This window comes from Apteryx rowi, unplaced genomic scaffold (assembly GCF_003343035.1).
Source record: "Apteryx rowi isolate R43461 unplaced genomic scaffold, aptRow1 scaffold_1, whole genome shotgun sequence".
Taxonomy (NCBI): domain Eukaryota; kingdom Metazoa; phylum Chordata; class Aves; order Apterygiformes; family Apterygidae; genus Apteryx; species Apteryx rowi.
The window spans coordinates 8,866,232-8,888,139 of record NW_020447196.1 but is presented as its reverse complement, the minus strand read 5'-3'; the positions used below and the strand labels follow the sequence as shown (position 1 = coordinate 8,888,139).

At 37.3% G+C, this 21,908-nt stretch overlaps 1 protein-coding gene across 1 annotated transcript in view; it reads right to left on the bottom strand.

The window, feature by feature from the left end:
* VAT1L (vesicle amine transport 1 like) overlaps positions 1-21,908 on the bottom strand; it is a 63,321-nt gene that overhangs the window by 4,451 nt on the left and 36,962 nt on the right. Inside the window, exon 8 of the mRNA XM_026058594.1 lies at positions 760-843. Within this exon, the coding sequence (XP_025914379.1) occupies positions 760-843 (84 nt within the window). The remainder of the gene's footprint in view (positions 1-759; positions 844-21,908) is intronic.

Sequence of the window (21,908 nt, the reverse complement as noted above, 5' to 3'; positions counted from 1 at the left end):
TTCTCTTCCTTCAAAACAAGAGCTATTTCAGGTCTGAAAGCAAACTTCATACTTCAGTGCCCATCTTAAGTCAACTTTTCATCGTCTTTTTTACTGTTCTTTCCCACATAATCAGCCAAGGTTTAGGTGTGAGCCTCTGTCTTCCATTTACTACCGCTCTCTATAATGTTTCACTAGCATGGTAAGTACTCCAAATCCAGTGGAGCACAGACCTCCATTGCAACTATCTTCCTTCAGAACACTTCCAGGAGGAAGTATTTAGGTACTGTACTTCATATTTCATAATAGAAGTAAAAGAAATCCCTACCAAAGGTGTATCCTGACTTTTGCATGGGAATCAGAAAGCACTTCTTTACTGGCATGCTGAAGTCATACTGACRGCGTCTTTTTCTATTCAGTCCACTCACTTATCCTTATTAATACAGGACCTTTGTATTACATGACACATCTATTAGTTTTCCATCACAGGGACAGAAACAGACCTGCAGTTTTACCGTGATCACAAAAATCCAGTAAGACTTAAAGACACATTTTTGGAGAGGCAGATGGCCATTCTGCATAGAAAATTAACTGCTGGGACACAATTTACATTTCACCTTAGGCTAAAAGTATAAATTATGATTACTGGTGCTATTTAGACGCTATCGATTTAGAAGAAAACAGCATGCAAAAAAAGTTTTAAGTGACATTTCTCCAAAGGTCATTAACATGTGTTAACTTGCGTGACTACATGCCATGTATGTAGTGGTTTGAACTCACCAGGGGAGTGGGTGCTTTCTCCACATCCAGAATAAGTTTTCCTATATTTCCTCGGTCGTGGATTCTCTGCATGGCCTCCTTCACCTGTAAGAAAGATAATCTACTGATAAATTACAGGGATACACTGATACAGAAGCTTGACGTTCCTTTCTTCCAATGAAAGCAATATGTTTAAGGCATGCTGTGTGCAATGTCACTCAAACTGCTTCTTGAAAGGAAATTAATATAGTTAAACATTTTCTAATGAATTTGTAAAGCCCRATTTTTATACAGTATTTGCCAAAATGGGATCTGAGTCTTGATGATGGTTTTTGAATAGCGTAATACATACATAATGCTAGCATAATACATAAGTAATGGTTAGCAGAGGTGCAGAGTAAAATACAGGCTCAGGGAATTAATCCTAATAGGATGCTCATTAGATTAATTTCTTTTTCTCTTTGCAGAATATTTGTGAAAAAACTCTTCCACTGAAAGTATGAAGTATTTTTAATTGACCTGTGATGGTCTTCAATTAATATCTTTTGTCTTCCTATAGGGAGAATGCCATATCCAGAGAATGGTTGTGATTGATGCAGTGCTTCGGTTCTCAGTTGCGTAAGTGAGCGTTTATTTCTGTTTATTAAAAAAGTGTCCTACAGATACCACTAAAACTAGACATTTAACAGCTGGCTGCAATTAGCACATGTGAGAAAGGAACAGAAAAACCTCATCTCACCAGTGCATTGCAGAAGAGCTTATTTTGACATATGAGGTTTCAGAACTTAAGGGAGTTCGGTGTTGATGAATTGAAATGCTGCATGTGTGTTTCACTGAACGTTCAATTTGCAGAATGCAGACCACTATTTGATTACTGAAAATTGGAAGATGTAGAGTTTCCTCACTTTCATAGTGGAAAACTTCAGGAACTGAGAATGTACACATAAAGACTGTTTCATATCCTCATCACACTATTTTTTGCCAGCATAACAGGATATGTTGAGACAAGAAAGTGAACCGGAGAGTTTTATGTTAATAAGATCTACCATCTGTGACATAGTTTTATTGAATATTTTAAGAATAATGGCATGGAAGTTTGAGACAAAATGCTGACTTGGGAACATGTGGCTCCCACAGCATATTTTTAAGCCTGAATTGAGGTCCAGGCACCTAATGTCATTACTGAATGCCTAATACACAGGGAGGTGTTTGTATTGAGTTTCTAAAGATACTAAGAGAATAAGGCTCTCAACTTCCAGCTGAATTTAATGGATGTTCAGCACAAAATGTCTTTACCATCTGTCAGCCTTATTTTGAAAGGTGGCAGCAGTGAATTCAGTATTACAACCTTAATTCTGCCAAGTGGTTCCCTCAACTAGTAAATACCAGACTTAAAAAAATCTGTTAGAACAAAAGAAAAATTGCACTGCAAAGCTAAATGACTTTCCAATTTCAGACATGACTGTAAATTAACCTTGGAAAACACTGTCTTATGAATCCCACTGGAGACTGGAAACTTTTATGAAGTTAGCTTACAGCATAAACTATACTTAACTATAACAAAAAAACTTACAATAATATTAACAATTTGTTCTGCAATATGGTCAATATTACTTTAAGAATATCCAACAAAGACTCTGAAGAAGCAGCAGCTATATTATTTTTTAATTATTAGCCAAATCAAGCTTTTAGAAGTCTATAGTATGGCATAGATACATAGATGGGATGGAATTGGAGAAATCAGCAGACACATTTGCCCATCCATTGAAATGTATTACCAGAAACATCATGTGGAAATCAGGGCATGCAACATTTATTTTAATCTGTACCATAACACATTAATCTGTACCATATCACATTTAGCAAGGCAATTTTCAGAAAATGTGCTTTTCCTACATTTTTCACATGTACAGTATCAAGTTTAAGACTCTGGAGAAAGGTTCAGGTGTTGCTTCAAGAATGCTCGTAAGCAGCTTGCAAATGCAAACAACAGGCAGAGGCAAAAAGAATAATAAAATTTATAACAATAATAGTGGCTATGGGATCCAGATGGAGCTATTACAATATATAAAAAAAACTGAAAAGAAGTTTGAAGAGCTGATACAACATCTGTATATTTTAATGTCATTTGCAACTTGCTTACCCAGTTAGTCAAATTCTGCACTAGTGCAATGCCATTCAGTACACTGTATCTGAATTAAGACACCATGAGATATTTTATAAATACGGAATTTTTCAGTTTATGGCTGCTAACAGTCCATGTCCATTCAACCAAGACTGCAACTACTTGTTTCCTAAAGTGCTTGAATATTTAAACCACTCCCTGTACACTACAGAGAAAGTGGGTGTTAAAAACCTTCTTCGCTATGCAAGTATGATTAAGTTGTTCAGTGCAGATCATAGAAAGCATTTACTTCTTAATTTGAACATTTAAGTGCTGAGTATGGTCTGTCTGAGTGTGTTACAGAGCTTAAGCTAAGTTTGTGCTTGAAGGCTTACATGTTACCAATGAGAATGATGGATCACCCTGCACTTGAGAAAAGGTTTAGACACGGATTTAAATGGTAGTACAGTGATGCATATGGAAGTCCTGGAATCTAATGGAGTTTCTCTGAATAGTGGTTCAAGTTTGATTTGAAATAAGTGTCCTTTCCCGTAGCAAGGATCAAAAGGGGCTTCCATCTACTTACAAAAGTTCCTCCGTAAATTACTTTTCATCAGTTCTATATTGTTTGCTACCTGCGTTTGTCAGCTCAAGTCAAAGTAAATGAATCAAACTTCCTTTCGTTTATATGTACCAGTTAATTCAATTTCTTGAAGCAGTATCATCAGAGGGGGCTCTTGGTTTGAAAATAGTACAGAGGAATGTTTACTAACTTAAAAAGAGTTTCCACTGGAATAAAGGACATAAAAATTCTGYTGGCTTTTGTCTGCTTTCAGTATAGCTCAGCCCTTATGGGGTTTGTGTCTAAGCTAATGCTGATCAACAGATTTTAGCCTTGAGAGGCTCCACACTGACACAGTATGTTTCACAGTGCTCTGCACTGGAATCAAGAACTATTTTTACACATTAGTGGACAACTGGAAAATGCTTCCACTGTCCATGTTATTTGTCTAAGGAAAGTTATCAAAACCACTACTGAAAAACAAGATAAAACCTAGAATGCTGCACAGTCGTACACTGTCTGATGAATCCAACATGGGCCCTCCTAGGCAGCAATAGAGGAACCGATTAATAGTGAAGGAGCATTAAAAGGAATCCCAAGTTTGCCTTTTCCCTCAAGCACACTTTTGCATCAATACATATTTTAGTTTGACATAATGTTTTTTTAAATACGCTCTAGAGCAGAATTCTCTTTCCATATCTGTTCAGTCTAATAGAAAACGATAATAAACACAGGCAAAGAAACTTTCTAACCTAGTTTGAAACAACTTGCAGCTGCTTTAGGGAATACCATTTTATAATTGGAGAAGGAATTTTGAACAATTATATACTCCTATCCCTATCCAGCTCTACAAATGGTATAGTCCTGGATATGTTATCATATCCCCACATCCAGGTATTTTTTAGCAATGACAATAAATCTGGAAATTAAGACAACCTATGTGATAATGTAGTCATCCATAACACAAAAACTATGGCCTCAAAAGACAAAAGCAATGTACCTCAATGTCCTTTACAAGTCATGCTTACCATGCCCTGTGAGGAACATTTAAAATTCTTCTTTTCCATCAAAACTCCCCAAGTGCTGCATGTTTTCTTAGCCTTCTACAAGCTCTCCTTCTGCCCCTTACTCATACCACTCTGCTGGACCCAAGCAGAGAGACAATGAATATAAAAAGAGAGCTTAATCAGGAACACACAGAACAAGCATTGCATTGTGTTGGCATTACAGGAAATTTTCTAGCCTTAACTGGTCTTAGCAAATTTTAATCTATTAACACACACCTGCACACTTAAAGATGTATTATGCTACCAATACCCAAACAGAATTCTTCAAAGAAGTCTTAATACAAACACAGGAAGAAAAAAAAAAAATCACAAAGCCGGCAAAGAGAGCCTGCTGTGAGAGAGCTTATTCAAGTATGTTTTCCTGAGGGGATGTTATGGTTGGGATCTCAGAGCTACTCTTGGATCAGAGCCACTTTTGTCCATCTGTATTGTGTACTAGACTGAGAAGAGCAACAATTACTGTCAATAGATCTTGATAGGAGAGGAAGGGCAGAAATGCCTTCATGTTACAGGTCAGAGAATGTTCTAAAACAGGTTTCATGACTTTGGAAGTATAAAGTTTGCCAGCTGTATTGAATCCTCTCCAAGACCACCATGTTGTCTCTTTTAGGGTACTCCTCAAAAATATCAAGAACTTTGGATATAGTATCCTCTTTAAAATTTCCTATTCTGCTTCAAACAGACTCATCTTCTCCAGCTTCAAATCTTTTCCAAATCAAGCTGAGGCACTTATTTTAGCCAAAACTGGTAATTTTCCGAATACTATTTAATACTTTCATCTCCCACCATATTAGATTTTCTCTTTCTTTAAAACCAACTTGTAATAATGAGGTGTCCCCCCTAACTATTTTTATAGAGAGAAGTATTGTGAAAAGTTAATAACTAGAAGAGTCATCATACAATCTAAAAGTAAAAAAGAAAAAATGCAAGGAAAAAGCAGGCTAATCAGGCAAAAATCTAGTTTTAAGGAAGCGATCATCTGGCCTTGTCTTTTTACTTTCAAACATCTGGGCTCTAGAGGTTTCCGAAGACAATGTGGATAATATTTCTCAATGTAATCTGTCACACTGACCAGTCGTTCTGACACTGCAGTATCCTGTGTTGTTAAGAGGGCAATCAGCATGCAAATAAATAGAATGTCCCTCACTTCCAGATGGGCACAGAGGAACACACCATCTATTTAGTTTGTGATCTATAACTATAATCTGTCATGTGTCCCTCTCATTAGTTCCACCCTTTAGGTTCAATATCAACTTTTCCTCCTCACGCACCATCTCAAAGAATCGCCTTTTGTCCTCTGTTTACATATTGAAAACATCCAAGCCTTCCAGCATGTCATGGGAAGACTGTTCCTCTCTAGCCTTGAAAAAATCCCCTCATCCATTGAAATCTGGGCTGCAAATATCACCCTGAAGTCTTACTCTTCCAGCTATGTCCCCTCCCCCTTTAATCCTTTGGGTGACGCTTGTGACTAAAAGTTAAGACCTGAGTAGTGCCATTTACACTCTGCATCCAGCCATCAACCCAACTCTATTCTGCCCATCTGACCTCCTCTGAGCACTTTTAACCAGTATTACGTTAAACACCCGCRCAATTTTCCCCATGCTGCATTTATGCATAGGAGATAGTCTGTCACAACAATGAAATCTCCAAAGCTGCTTCTTTAGGGGTTATTAATAGTTTTCCCCAAAATGGCAGTATCATTCTATTCCTCAAATTTCTCCTAAGTCTCCTCTTTTGGTGTGCATATGGGAGGCTGAAAACAGCAACACTTGAGAAATAGCTTGTAACTGCCATAGCCATGTTAGGGTTACCCAGTGCTCCCTCACTGCTTAGCACAGCTACTTATTGTCTCCCACCACATGATGCTCTTGGACAGTTTTTGAAGCAGGGACTGTGCCGCCTTAGAGGTGTGTATATCTTGTCAACAGGACCCCCAACTGATCAGCCAATTTCATATATAAATAAAAGAGGTGGAATAAAGTATTTTGCAAAAACAAAATACCTATATCCTGAGGCTCTCTTAATTCTGTTCTCAAAAGGATATGGGGAGAAAAGAGTGTACCACTAGCCTGTTTAACCACTATAAACTGAATCATGTCATTTCTCAAAAAAATCCTTTTTTTTTTTTTAACTCTATTGTCAACAAATGAACTTTTAACTTCAGGAGAGAAAGACAGAGCAGTAATGTAGGGGCCAAATAGAAAAAATGCAGAAATTAGAGTGAAGGGATTTTGATAAACATCTAAACATACATGCATGTGCTTGAACTTAAAATTAGAAGCCTTTGTTGAGAAATAAGTTGGTAGTACACCCAGGAAAAGTGAAAAAATAGATTATCTCATGGGATTGTTCTAACACTCAGCATGGTCCTTGATCTGCTAATGAGGGTGTGCCATACCTTCTCGGAAAGTAGAGCAATTTCTCCATGGATACATACGGTTCTGCAGAATAGGCCCCAAATCTACTTCAGAGTGCTACTGCACATTGAAAACATACAGAAAGGAGATGATAGCTGCTTTGGGGGGAGAATTCCAGATATTCTGTGTACGGGAACAAGGTTTATTTCTAACTTCCCTGACATCACTGGGTTCCATGTGAATGAGAAGAGCAGGTATTGGAAGGGGATACAACTGATACAGAGGGGATATCAACTGATATAGAAATACTACTAGTGTTTAATAGGTTCAATTACTTGGACATGCATTCTGTAAATGAGTATTATCCTTCAAATATTGTTTTCACAGGGGACAGTGTTTGCTGACCACTTGTCCAATCTCAATGGAAAATGAACTTTCCATTCAGAGAATCCAGAATTGTTCCTGTGAAAGCAAGAGCACTTCCTCCCATTACCCTCTCCCTGATCCCCCTTACACAGCTCAAACAATATGGAGAACAAGTTTGGCTTCTGCAGTCCGTCTGTGCAGGCTCCCTCTGACAGAAAGGAGAACTGCCTGCAAGCACATTCCTCACCAATAATTAATTCCTCTCCTGCCCACTGCCATGCGTCTGAGGAGCCTGCAACTGCATCATGTCTGCAAAATCCCATGGACAGGATCTCCATGGTGACAGGGTCATGTGCTATGCAAATATCAGCTGGCTAGTCGAGGTTACTTTGGCAACCCAAGTGTCACAGGTAATGATCCAGATCTCGTTCAGATTTATGAAAGAATAATCTGAATAAAAACTTGCCCATTTTTCATTCTAAGGTTGGTTCTATTCTGCTGCTGTTAATAACAGCTACTGTTTCAATGAGCCCTGAGCTATCTCCATTAGAATTACAAACACTAATATCAATAATATTTATTTAGACATCATTTGTATACAGTAATGAAGAAAAAGATGCCTGCTGCAGTCTATTCTAGCTGAGATACCCTGTAAGCAAAGCTTTAATACTCCAGCTTTCTTTAGTGCCATAAGGCAACATGGTTTTTATTATCAGACTCACTGCTGTGGTCTATTACAAGGCTATGTTGTCTTTAATATGAATTGTGAGTTGCATTATAATTGCAGATACTCTTCTCAGACCAGGAGAATATTTTGCTTTCTCATCATTGGCCTATATGGCTTTTAATATTGAAGTAGCACTTCATACAAAGAAAAATCACATGTAGTTTCTGTCTTTTAGATTATGTCTGTTTAGTTTTGGGTGTCTGTGGAAGGGAGGAAATTCAAGAAGCCAAGGACAATAGTTTGGCAGCTCTGAAGAAAGTGAACTGGTACGCTGTTGCACGCAGATATTGCCTGTGTGAGGGCACGGGATGTAGAGAGCAGAAGTAAGTCTTCCTTTTAGGCTACATTTGCCACAGCCCTGCTTACATGGCTTGGGCTGAGAGAAGGGACGGCACATTGGCTCCCTGGATACAGCCTTGCTGTGACACACACATGATAAGCAGTCACAGAGCTCCCTGGACTAATTGCTGTGTCTTTCTAGTCCCAAAACTGACGTGTGTCAAAATGTAGTCCTATTGCTTTTCTGGCATATTTCCTCATTAATTTTGAAATGTCTCTGCCATGTTTATGCAACATGATAGACTGGAGTAGTATTTCACTGGGAAACGTGCTGACTTTTTTTAAGCTTTCTTTTTTTTCTTACAAGTTTACAATGCTTTGCTTTCTCAGGCTAAGTCTTGTCTACAAGCTTTTTCAGAAAAGCTGTTTGCCTGTGTGTGATTACTGACAATTGCCCTACCATAGACACAGTTATATGGAGGAAACCATGCTTTTGCTGGTAGGGATTATTTTACTTGGGACCAAATGGAATAAACTGTTCTGACTGCAATGCACTTCTGTGGGAATAATCTGCATTTATGATAACAATATTCTATTTGCACTGTGTAGCAGAATAGCTAGTAGAAAAAAAAGTGCTTCTAGTGTTCAGCTGCCCCTAACTGTGACAAAATCCTCTCTTTCAACAACATTGTGCCAGTCTTCTGTTTGCAGGGCAGCCAGGTATATAGGAGACTGGCAAACCCATATCTGAAATTGGCCTGGATTATCCTCTTTCCCAGGCAAATTCTCCTCTCTTACCTACACCATTAATTCTAATGAGACCTCTCAAATCCTTTGTTTGCCTGGCAGCTGAGGGTATGCAGCATCTTGCAAGACAGATGGAAAAGAAGAAGAAAAAGAAACCCAAGGCAAAATATTTGAAGGGGGTCTGAATACGCTCCATTCCTGCCCATGGCAAATACACTCAGTCTGTAGCATGCAGAAATCAAGGACTGAGCATATGTAAAAAGACACGTGAATGTTAGGGTATTTGGAGCCAAATTTACATAAACACCTACTGAAAAAGAAACATGGGGAAAACATGAATACAATCAAAATTTACTGCTAAAGTGTTAGGAAGTTAGTATAGTTAGCCATGATTTTGAGCCCATTAGAGAATTTTAGACACAGGAGTAGGAAGATAACTTGGGTAATGAAGTCCAGTTCCTTAGTATGAAGCTAACACGTCATCCTGCTGGTATCCGTCTGAAACCAAAAATGATTTTATCTGACTCACCTGTTTTATGTTCTGTTACGCTGAACTTCTGCACCAATGGTTTTGCAGGTGTACATGCAAATAGAAAGTAATTTTTAAATCCCTTTCATTCCTCCACTGCTATTCACAGCTATGAAGAGCAGCTCTGGCCTCTACTCCCTTCTGCTGCCTGTCAGTGAAGAGAGACCTTTTCTCTGGAATACCTTTTAGCCTCACTATTATGTTGCCATGGAAGCAAGACTAAAACCAGACCCAAGATGAGAAAAATGTCAAAGGAATATAAACTGACGCTACAGGCAAATTCTGACTCTTGGAGTCCTCCCTTGGCTACTGAAGATATCTATTAAGTTATACATCTTTCAGATGGAGAACTACATCTGCAGAACCGTACTGTTTTTACTCTTTTCTTATTCCTATAAGCTCCTGCTGACATCAATGAGTATTTGTTTTTGCCTGAGTAAAATTCAAAGAAAAAGAGACTTAAAACCTTGTAATTATTCAATAACTGAGCCAAATCTTGCCAGCTTTTACTTATGAAATCATTGGAATAAAGCATAAAAAMGGTAGAACCAACATCAAATTAACTATTTAGAACTTCTAAACAGTAGGGCCTAGACCATCAATTTGGTGGAAACTTTCCTACAAAAAAGACCTTGCCAACATAGAGAATTCCAACCAGTTAGGACAGCTCAGAGGGCATTCAGCACTTGACAGTTCAAGGCTAGCATTTTGGTTGTAAATGAAGTGCTATAGAAAGAACGTCTCAATGAGGCTATATGCGTTACCTTGGAAAATCCTGCACAGAGCAAGAAGGAAAGCTAATTTTGATCTAACCTTCAAACTAACACAGCATAGCCTTTCTCTTTATCAGTTATTAATGTAAGCTTGGAGAAAAGGGAAAAAAGACTTTTTTCTATTACCAATTACTACAGTAAATAATTACCTTATTACTTTCAAAGTCAAGAGAGTAGCAAAAAAAGCCAAAATTCCTGAGCTCAAATCTTCCGCCGCAGTCTGTCTAGTCGATAGCACAACACAAGTATACCAGCTCTACACTGGGATTAATCAATCTGAAGATCAGCACAGTGCTGTGGAGAAGGAGTACAGAACTATCATGTTAAAGTTAAAAAGTTCCTCAAACCCACTGACCACAGGGGGATCCCTCCTACATCACACTTCCAGTTGCCACTGTATCCCTGTAGGCTCCAAGCAACTAAGTCTTTGGGATCGCCGGTAGAAATTAAGATAGCATGGTCCCAATTTATATTAGGCTTTAAGTACATCAAAGCCACGAGCAGGGGAGCTCAGAACTGGTCACCTTTATGGTACATTTCTCCATTCTGAGCAGTGATGTACTTTATACTTAGTTGCAGCCAACCGTGCACACAGAGATGCCCCAGATGCTCATAACTTTGGGATATTCAAAAGCAAAGTGGTCCAGGTGCTGTGGTTCAGATTCCTCTCCAAAAAAAGTCTATTTTTGTCTGCAGCAGTACCTCTTACATTAGGGAGAAGTCTTTTGGCTGCAAAGGAGTTTTGGCAGTTTGCAGACAGAAGAGACAGACCCTTTGTATTTGGTTAAGATGCAGCAAGTCTCCCGCCTGAACTGAATGCATATATGAAGTTCAATTTAGTGTATTCCTGTATTCCATCACAATCTATTATAAGGATTTATGTCAGGAAATAAAAGTTTATGACATTCATCACTATGTAATTAAAAAAAAGACACTTTAAGTTATTATTGTTTATCAAGCTCCATAACATCAGTTTTTAAAATCTTGCCTCAGCAAAAAAAATATTTGGAAAAACACTGTACCAACCCACAAATACGTCTCATTTGTTCTCTTTCACATAAGCATGTTCTAATAGTTAAAGAGTCATTAAATTCTCCCCCTCTTCCACCCCCAAAACATGCACACTTAATTATAAGCATACTGCTTTGCATATTGTTGTCTTTCTAATTGTAACGCCTAGACTGTAGAAGGTGAATGCTGTTGATTTCCTCTGCACAGCCTTGCAGCAGCAATGCTGTCCAGTTATGTCCCTGTGGGAGTCTGGCAAACAGAGATTCCTCTTCACACACAAGTGAAGGATCAGAGACAGCCTTTCTGGAATGATATTGTTTCACAGCCGTACAAGAGCTCCAAGCCTGAAATGCTTCCAGAACCACAGCTTTTCACACAGACTGTCTAGACGCTTGCAGGGCACTATTTAAAGACAGAAGAATCTTTTGTTTGACACCATATTCTGAATTGCCTCTGAGAGCTAACTAGCTGCAAGGTGTTCCAAGTCAATGCATGTCTTAACTCTGCCTCTGGGCAAACGGGCACAAACATTCTCACTTGGAAAAAAACAGCTTACTAAATGTGAGGTGAATCTTCAATGTGCCTTTATCAAGAACCAGTGCTAATTCTACCAGGTTTTTTGTATGTGTACCCCGTTACAGCAGAATATAAATGAAATACCAAAGACTAGAGCTCTGTTGTAGCAGGGACTCTGCTTCCTGTTTGAGCAGCACTTAGGCATGTGGGGTCCCAATTCCTGAGGTTGCCAGGCACAGCAAACTTTACATTAACGGCAGTGTTAAACCTTCACAGTGAGAGCACTTGTCATTCCAGGCTCATGGGTTTTATTCGTGGGTTTAACGCTACTTCACTAAATGGCTGTAAAGAAAACATTTGAACTACATGCCTTGGTTTCTTTAAGATGGCACACAATATTCACACAGTTCACAGGAATACTGCTGTGTGCTGGAGCATTAGTTAGGTATGAGTAGTCAGGTGGCTTTTTAAGCAAGACTAATGCCTCAGTGTATAGGCTATTATTATTTTCAGTGTTCAGATCCAAATAACATCAGAAACTTACTCTAAAATGTTCAATGAGTAAAATGCCTACTCTATATGCTGTTTCTTATGTTCTCTCTAACCAAAAGTTCTTGCCATGTTAGAAGCTGGATTTTGGCATAGATGAAACCCCGTTCTGACTTCATGTGAAGTTCATATGCTCCAAGGGCAATAAATTAGGGTATATAACGCAACCTGAGCTCCCCCAGCTACACTGAAGTTTGAGTTGAGAACACAGATGGACGTTTAACTTGTGTTATTCATACTAGTTACTGAGCCTCACTCCAGGATTCAAACCTACACACATCATTTGGGTTCATGTGTGTAGGCAAAAGAGAATTTCTGCTATTACTATTTTGCCACTATGATGAAAAAGAACAGCTGTTTGTCTTTTTACATTGCATATTCAGACTATAAGCCCTTCCAAGTGCCTTTGGGGTAAGACAAAACAAGAATTCTCATGCAGCTAATTTCTTGCTCTTTCCCAAGCTTTTATCAGTACCTGTTTATTCAAATTTCTGTTTACTGGCAGCAAAACAATGTATTTTATATAAATGAGATAGTTCTTTGTGCGTTTCTCACTAGAGAGAATTTGCTTTATTTTAGGAAGCTGCAAAACTACAGAAAGCTTTCCAAAAGAAAGGCCCTTTCTCCATCTCATATTATTTGACCAGTACTCCATGCTGATGGCTTGTATGATCCCTTAGCAAAATATCTTATTGTTCTCATCTCTTCAGTTGTCTTTCAGTCTTCAGTTCTCCCCTCTGCCAAAACTGTTGTTCAAGTGACTTTATCTTTACAAAAGACTAATTTCTACAGTGTCTATTACACAGTTCTCCACAGCTTACCAGCACCACAGATTCTTTCAGTATTTCTCACCAAGACTATAAACCCACACTTAAAGCATTACAACTCGCCTGACAGTAGTTTCCTTTTTTTCCTCAACCTTCTATGTCCTGGCCTCTCTTCCTTGTCTTGTAGCAAAAGGGGCTGTTGAGTGTCCATGCCTAACTTTCTTCTACTTCTTGGATCTTGTGATGAGGGAAAAGGATGTCAAAATGCGAACTCCTGCCACAAAAAAAACATGTGTTTCCTCTCCTACCCTTCTTGAAGGACAGAAGGTTTTTTGGAAGTCAGGCAGAAAACCTGTGATCAATACGACTTCTGCCACTAAATTCTGTCATCATCTTATCTAAACAATTCAAGGGAGTTCAATATTTTCACTCCCAAACACTTTTTATTACTTACTCCTCAGACTCTTCCCTTCTTAATGTTCTGTTTTATTTCACAATATGGGATCTTAAAAAACAGTGATAAAAATTTAGAAATGTCTGTACTACCTCTATCTGCTTGTCTGAAGGAAGTTTAAGTCTTCTTTTATTACTGCTACAGAGAAGAAATGAGGTTCTATTCCAGTATTACAGTGTCAATTATTCCAAACCATAGGAACTAAACTTACTGATTACAAAATATAATACACACTAAGTCTTCTAGACAGTAGAGATGCAATTGTAAAAAGCCTTGACACTAATGTTTCCAACGTCTGGGAAGGCTCATATCCAAATCCCACCAACTAAGATCAGATTACAAGAGCACATTACTATTGTGTCTGAAAAAATCTCTATCTTCTTTCGCAACAATAGATTCCGTTTTACAAAGTCTACTCTTAATCAGTAGAACAATTAAGTACATGCTTGACTCTCATCAAGGTAAATCCCAAAGGTCTCTAAAGATCCAAATGAGAAAATATTTCTCCTTTAATTTCTTGTATAAACCTTTTGGTTTCATAAAATAGTACCATGAGGATTGAGAATCTAATTATTCTTAAGAAGTTGCCATATTTTCCCATTACCCAAGAAGCTCTCTAAGCCAGAACCTACCACTGGGTGTTACCAGGTATCTTCATTAAAATTCTTCTTGAAAGCAAAAAAAGAAAAACAAAAAAACAAAACCCATGGATAAATTATAATACAGTTGTAATGCTAGAGAATATGACTCAGGTTTATCCTTAGTATGAGCTTTATTGGTTTACAATAAGATTGAAGTCATTCACGTAGGAGAGAGAAAAGATATTTGAATTTATCTTGTTCACTAGTTGACAGTTTTGCAGTATATTTTCCAGTTMTATTTGTTTTATTACTTAATATTTTTTCTGGCATAGTTAGAAAATGTCTCATTCTAAACTGATGTTAAAGATCATAACTGCACATAAGTACTGTACCAACATGACATAAACATAACCTACAACAGGGTAAGACTCAGATTCTTCTGAATATGGGTGTTTTTTGGTGATGGTAGAGAATTTACTTGTACATGACCTTTACTCTGTTAAACAAAATGCATATAAACAAAGATTTGAAACTGCCTGTGATGAGCTAGGCCTTATTTTCTACACATATGGTCTACATTTTCAAATGCATGCACTTTAATACTACATCCAAAACCTGAACTTTAATATTCAAAACAGTATATTCAGTAAAATCAGAACAGCTGAAAATCAGTCGCTCAGTTGAAACTCTTAAATTACTTCCTTTTTGTATTATTTTCTGTAATTCAGTGATGGCAATATACTGGTTTGCCCTATAAAATATTTTTGTGTTCAATCACTCACAGCAGGCTATACATAGAGAAATCTTTTAGTATTGACATCAATACCTTGGTGTTAATTTAAATCATTATCTCTAATGAGCAATATCATCATTCCTAAACTGCAGTACCATATAAAAATCTCAATTATCATATTAAAGTTGGATTACATTAAGAGATGTCAAACTAATGTGTGCATAAAATGATTGGAAGGAATATATGAGCCATCTTCATTAGGTTAGAACATTCATCTTGAATAATGATTATTATACACTAAAGTGTTACGTTGCATCGGGTACAATCAAAAAAGCTGTATTGCATTTTGTTCAGGGCAAAACTACCAGAAAAGTAAACTGAGTTCCAGCTGAAGTTCCACASTATTCTTAGACAAGGAGAATTTAATCACAGTATTCTTTAATGTTGTAAAATGATAAAATTTTAAAGTTTTAAAATTGCATGATAGGGAATCTTCAATAATTGAAAAAAAGCCAAATCAGGTCAGCCTAATAATAATCAGATAGCATCAGAACAGGCTTGTACATAGTGCATGCTGTTGCTACTGAGTAAGTGTCCGTGACCAAYTTTCATAGCCTTTGGAAAAATTTCACAAGTGTTTTGGTGAATCCTAAGTTGGGCTTAAAGCAGGACCTGGAAGACATTAGTTTCCACTGACTGGCTTTCCAGAGTGTAATGAATTTTTGTTTTACAGTACAATTATTACATGAGGGTATTTTGAAGTCTCATGCGTTATTTCCACTGTAAGCAACATAACTTCCCTTGTTTAGTAGGTTTTCAAGACATTGTTTTCCTTAGAGCAACTGGCCCTGCAGCCATAATACCATTCACTGGACCTACCGGGAACAGTCTGAGAGGGGAAGAGGTCACAGTGAGCTTCAAAAGACAGCATCTGGAATCAGATGTGGAGGTGGAGTACTAAGAAATCTGACTGCAAAAGATGGCCAGGTTTGCATATTCTTCCTCAGTTGCATCTCCTTCTGCCACTGCTGGAGACAGTGTACTGGGCTAGATGGAGCATTGTTCTGACCTGCTAGGGCATTTTATGTTAAGCATGATTGCTCAGTACTGCATTAGGGGGATCTTCTGGGTCTTTGACAGAGTTCTGCTCTATGCACTATAAATGATGCTCCTCATAAATACTCCTAATGCATTTAGGAGAGGTCCATCTCATCTCCAGAAATACCACAGTTTTCTTATTACAGTCATGTCACTGGTGTTTCTAACCTTTAGGAACTCTAGGTCCAGGTTGTGATGATCCAATTTGAATCTTAAAGTGTGTGAGGTAGGACTCAAACATTGGAATGCATTGACTCCCAACAGCTAATATTCAACTGTCCTTCCTAATTACAATCAATACCTGCAATAGAATATCTGGTTAATATGTAGAAGATTATACATCAAAATTTTGAATATAATACAGATAGTATTAAGTATATTTTTGTGATGTCAGCAAAGTTATATTAAGAAGGCACAAAGCTTTTCTGTTGTGTCTTTTTTTGCAATGAAGAGACTCTAGTAACTTCATTAGTCTTCATTAGTATGAAAATCCAAAAATCAGGAGATGAATTTTGCACTACTGCTCCTGAGATTTCCATCAGCTTCTACCAGTCTGCCAAAACTAGCTATCAGTATGATGAGCTGATGAGACACAAACTTGGTTTTGCTGATGGAACTAATAATTTACTTTTGCTTTGGCTATTGTTGCATAGATACACTGACAACCAGATCCTAGAAGAAGAGCTACAATGTTCATTTTAGAAAGTCATTTCTAAAAGCAAAAAGGCCCAATGCATTTCATTTACCAGAGATCTATATCTCTGCTGACAAAACTAAGCATTTAAGCTGTAGCAGAAGGATGTTTATGTGAACCTTATCTCAGTATAAGCTGAGCATATGGAATCCAAAAAGCAAAGAAATGTGAGCTAGAATATACAGAAAAAAAATGTTGAAGGCTTGCTATCTACTGATGTTTTTCCACCACAGTGATTTTGCACTCTCAGAAATCATCTGATTCCCTTCTGCTCTGTTAACCTTTTTGCTCATTTTCAGCCATGGAGGATTGCCACAAGGACCAATATTGCTGAGGTAGCATCTTTTAGATAAAACAGATCTAGCACATTTAAATACAGAGAGATATTTTCCTTATTCTTATCTCCCACTCCCTTTTGAGTCTTTTCAGTGACTCCCTGGATAGCATTCTAGGCATTCTTTGATTAGTGAAGTATTAGACTCACCGGCTAGAGCCAGTAAAAAACAACTAGCTTGATCTTTTGCAAATTAGAGGCCAAAAACCTCATCCAAAAATCATCAGGGATTTACTTCCCAGTCTGAAAATGGGAAGGTTTCAAAGGCAGAAGATTGAATTATTTGTATCCTATATTGTGCCAGATATATAAAGATGGCATTTCTCAGCTCTCTCAGTATCCCCAGTTAGACTTCAGTAATTCGGACTCAGTTTTTCAAAAATCCTTACCACCTGGCAAAATACATCTTTTAAAATTTGAACTGGGACCAAAAGGTTTCTCAGTAAATGAAAACAATCACTAACAAACCTTAACATGAACCTCAGATTTCTCCTCCATGATACCCTGGGAGAAAAGGTGAATTTGTCACATTAGCAGTCCCTGCCAGTTCAACTTGAACAACTGAGGGCTTTCTTCCTGAACCGGTCAACTAATTAACAAGCGTGAGTGGAATTTTTTGACACAGAAAAATCCTAGGTTCCATTCACAGGCTGTGTGGCTTAAACTGAACACACTAATACTGCATAGCACAAGCATGAAATGGTATCTAAATGTGACCCTGATAACTTAAATTTAGCTTCTAATATTTTCCCGTTTACTCCTGCTATTTATCTAGTGTTCTTAATTTATGGTATCCTATAGTTATTTGAGTGATAGAAAGCACACATTGTTCTCAATCTTAAGAATTCCTTGCAAGTCAGTGGTACTACCAGTTCAGTAGAACAGGAGATATGGACACTTTCTGCAAAACTCCTTTTTAAAATTCTTTGTACTGGTGGATATAGTGAAGTTACATGTATGTAATCAATCTGTATGTAAGATGCAAGACTGGGAGAAGACAGACAGATGATACATTGCATTAACAGGTAGAAAAAAATAAAAATCAAAGCAATGGACTGAAGTATATTTGAACCAAAGGTATAAAACAAGTAGGTTTTGGTCTCTAATACTTCAAAAAATAAAACATCCAGAAATTGTTTTCAAATCGGAAAATTACTCCATGAAACACTGTTTCCTGGAGTCCTGAGAAAAGCTTAAATTCTTTGACGTAAATAGTAAAATTTAAGTGTAAAACAGAGTCAAACATTCAAGATTAATGTAGAACAAATATACTCAATCTCCCATAGTTCTGCATTCATGTTGGCATTTTTAAAGGTGTCCTTTGCATCTCAGAAACAGCCACTCTACCTTGGTAAAACTTTCCATAGCTAGGTCTCTGGCTATTTTCCTGCAAGGGTACTGTATCACATGTCAGTTTAATACATTGAGGATCTGTGCCAATTTATTACTTAAAAGCCAGCTAATATATTCCAGTAAGCAGACTCCTCTTATAAAATACTGTTTCTCTGCAATAATTAATCAGCAGCTTGCTCCATGTAGCAAGTTTGTTCTTATTTTTCTAATAAATGACAAACTGGTCTAACCCATATACAATCTCCTTTTGCTAATTTAATTAACTGGAAGTATGTGACTAGTTTATCTCTAACAGAACACATTTTCTTCAGTGGAATCCATCAATGCTTCCTGTATTATTTTCCTCCCTATGTTTTTTTTTCTCCCTCACATTATCCATCAGGAACTGAGTCTACCTGTTGTTTTCCTTTGGCCTGCAGTTACAGAAAGCTATTATCTCTGTGGCACACAAGGACAAATAGAAATGACAACCTGTCATAACCCTAAAACATATCGTAACTCACCACTGTACTTTCAACTTCTAGTGTTTCATGCCTTCTAGAAAAGTATTTTCTGTCTGCAATGTCTCCATAACTAATGAATTCTTAGCAGAGTGTTTACTAAGTAGATTAGAAAAGTGCTGTAGCTGTGGGCTGTATTTATGTTAATTCAGAGTTTTAGTCTCACGCTAGTCAGCTTCTAACCTTTTAACAGGTTACAAATCTGAACACAGAATCAATGTTCATCAGACATATTGCCAAAATACTTTTCCATGCTTGCTACTTCCTTTCAGTACGTTAAGATTTTGTTCCCCTGCTGCTCTACAGCTTACTGAAATTTGGTGGAATATGTGCAGTTCTGAGATCAGAGCTCCCAGTGAACACTTGGAATCACAAAGGCTCTCAAGTGCTGAGACGCAGCCCCGGGGGCTTAGCTGCTGGAAGCTCAAACTGGAAATTAGAGTTCTTCAGGCTCATCCATGATCCTACAGCTAACATGCTGCATGGCGTTAGAACAGTGAAGATACTCACTGTCTCTTTTTTTAATCTAGCTATTAAATATTACAGTATGGATATTCTCAGCATGCAATAAGGGATGCTCTGTAGACTCTAGATGACAAAATTATTTGTTTATACACACAGGTAATTAGCTGGCAGGTTAGACAAAGCAAGCTAAATTTCAGAAGCTATAAAAAAAGAAAGAAAAGGAAACAGAGCTGAAATTAATTACATTCCATTCATGCAGTTTGAAATTCATGCAGTATTTTTGAATAATATATAATATATAGCAATTAAAAATAATTGACTTCTGCTTATATATTTAACAGACTTACCAAGTGAAGTCTGAGCTTTTTAAAACAGCTCATTTACCCAACCTAATTCTGTGGTAATCACAACTAATGTTACATATTTGAGGCCTTATTGTGTGCCCACAGTGTCTAAATCTAAGTCTTGCCCTGCTTCTGTCTCACTCATTTAATAAAGTCATAATCACATTCCACTGCTATCCATAGTGTGTGAAGCCGAAAAACCTACTGGACTGTGCCATCACTTAGCAATACAGGTAGGAGGAGTAGAATGGATTATGAAGTAATATGAAGTCCTGTTGAACAGTGTTAAAGGGGGGGAAAAAATGTAAACAAAATGATACAGGCATTTAGTGGGAACTTAATAATTCATTTGACAGCAGCAAGGAGTCCATAAGCAAGTGTGAACTACGCTTTGCAGGAAAAAAAATGCAGTAGCTAATTAATCCCCAGTACTTTCAAGATATGTTTTATTCCTCTAAACATATAGTACTGAAATTATTTGGAATTTTAATTAATTTTTACTTCAGGTAAGCATCTTGGGAAGCATTCTTTGCAAAGTCTTTATTAAAAATCAACTTACTCATGGCTCAGTTTTCATTCATTTAGAACTTGTGTGCATTATACTTAATGTTATTGACAAACTTTAAATAGAATAGCTTTCTCCTTACTCTTACCAAAATCTAAAAATGTTTTTTCCTTTAACTGTGTATAATTAGATCACAAACACAGAAGGAAGCTACCTAGAAATAATCCAGTTTTGTTTCTCAGTCTGCTCTTCCCACATCGCTGTTTTGAAACCTGTTACATCAGTAGACATAGCTTCTTGGATTTTTGTAAGCTTTGATATCTGCACAAGGCTTGTATAAAACTTGTTATGCTAGACTTGGTTGTACACAGAGAAACAACAGTGATGAACAGATAAAACATTTTAATACACTTTGAACTACTGATGTTTATTTTATACAGTCAAAGTGAACAGAATCTCACACTTAGGAAGAACAGAAAGAGAATCCCATAGCAGTGTCACAGGGCAGCACATCTGCACGCCTGAGACCTGTTGAGCAGCAAAACTGTGCAGGAACGACTGCACATGAAGTACTGTCAAGGAAACATTGCTCGTATCACAACAAGCAGAGTCTGCATTCTTAGGCTGGAGGAGCAGTCACAGCAAAAGAAACACTGATGTGTTCATGGGAGTTTTTGCAGATGAGTTATACTTTCCTCTTTTTATAATATAACACTGCAAAGTAAACTGTTTTATGCTTAAGGGAAAATTATTCTTCTAGGTATTCCATGCTGGGTTTTTACTTTGTCTATTAATGAACTTTCTTCATGTTACTCTAAATCACTTTGCATAATTTGAAGAACAAATATAGGATCCAAACCAGATGGTATGGTAGTCACTTCTCTTCAAATATTGGCAGAAAAAAATATATAATTTCTTTGCCCAAGTAAGCTGGTTTTATACACCAGGAGAAAAAGAAAAAAAAAAAAAAAAAAAAAAAAAACTGCACATGCCATTTTTGGCATTGCCACTACAGTACATTGTCACTACAAAAAAAAAAAATGAGATCACATTTAGTATCCATAACAAGGCCTGATGTTCTAATATTATCAGATTATCCTCTCACTATGTTAAAAGTTAGTAATGGGTCAGTTTTCTCTGTTTTACTGTAATGATATATGAATACCTTTTTGCCTTAAACCAAGATCAACAAAAGACATGAATAGCTTCTGATGGAATTAAAGTTGCTGATTTAGAGGGTTACTCTTTTAGAGGGTCACTCTTACTATTCCGCTGGCATGCGTTACAGAGGTTTTTTTCATAGAACAGTGTTGATATCTAAAAGCATGCTCTGAAAAGGTGATTTATGTCAAAGGATGCTTTCAGTAGAAAGAACAGATTTAGAAACATGAATCCTTTGAAGCCACAGAGCAGTGCTAAAACAGACATGCTGTGATGGCTTTACCCTCCCCAAAATGTAGTATATGGTCTGTATGGAAAGTGTTCCTTTGCCCTCTTTCTCATCACTGGATTACAGCTTTGAATGTTTAAGGCTTCTACCATTTTCCTTTGCATGCTAATAACATTGAAGCTTAATGCAAAGAATGGGAAGTACATGAGAACAGGAGCACATGAGAAATTGATTCTTTTAAAGGAAATTACAGAATACCTGCTGATACCGTGATGATACTAAAATGTGATCAGTTGCATTGCATTCCTTTCAGGTTTAGGTTCTTAAACACAGCTTGTTTTTTCCTTAGCAATTGACTGGAG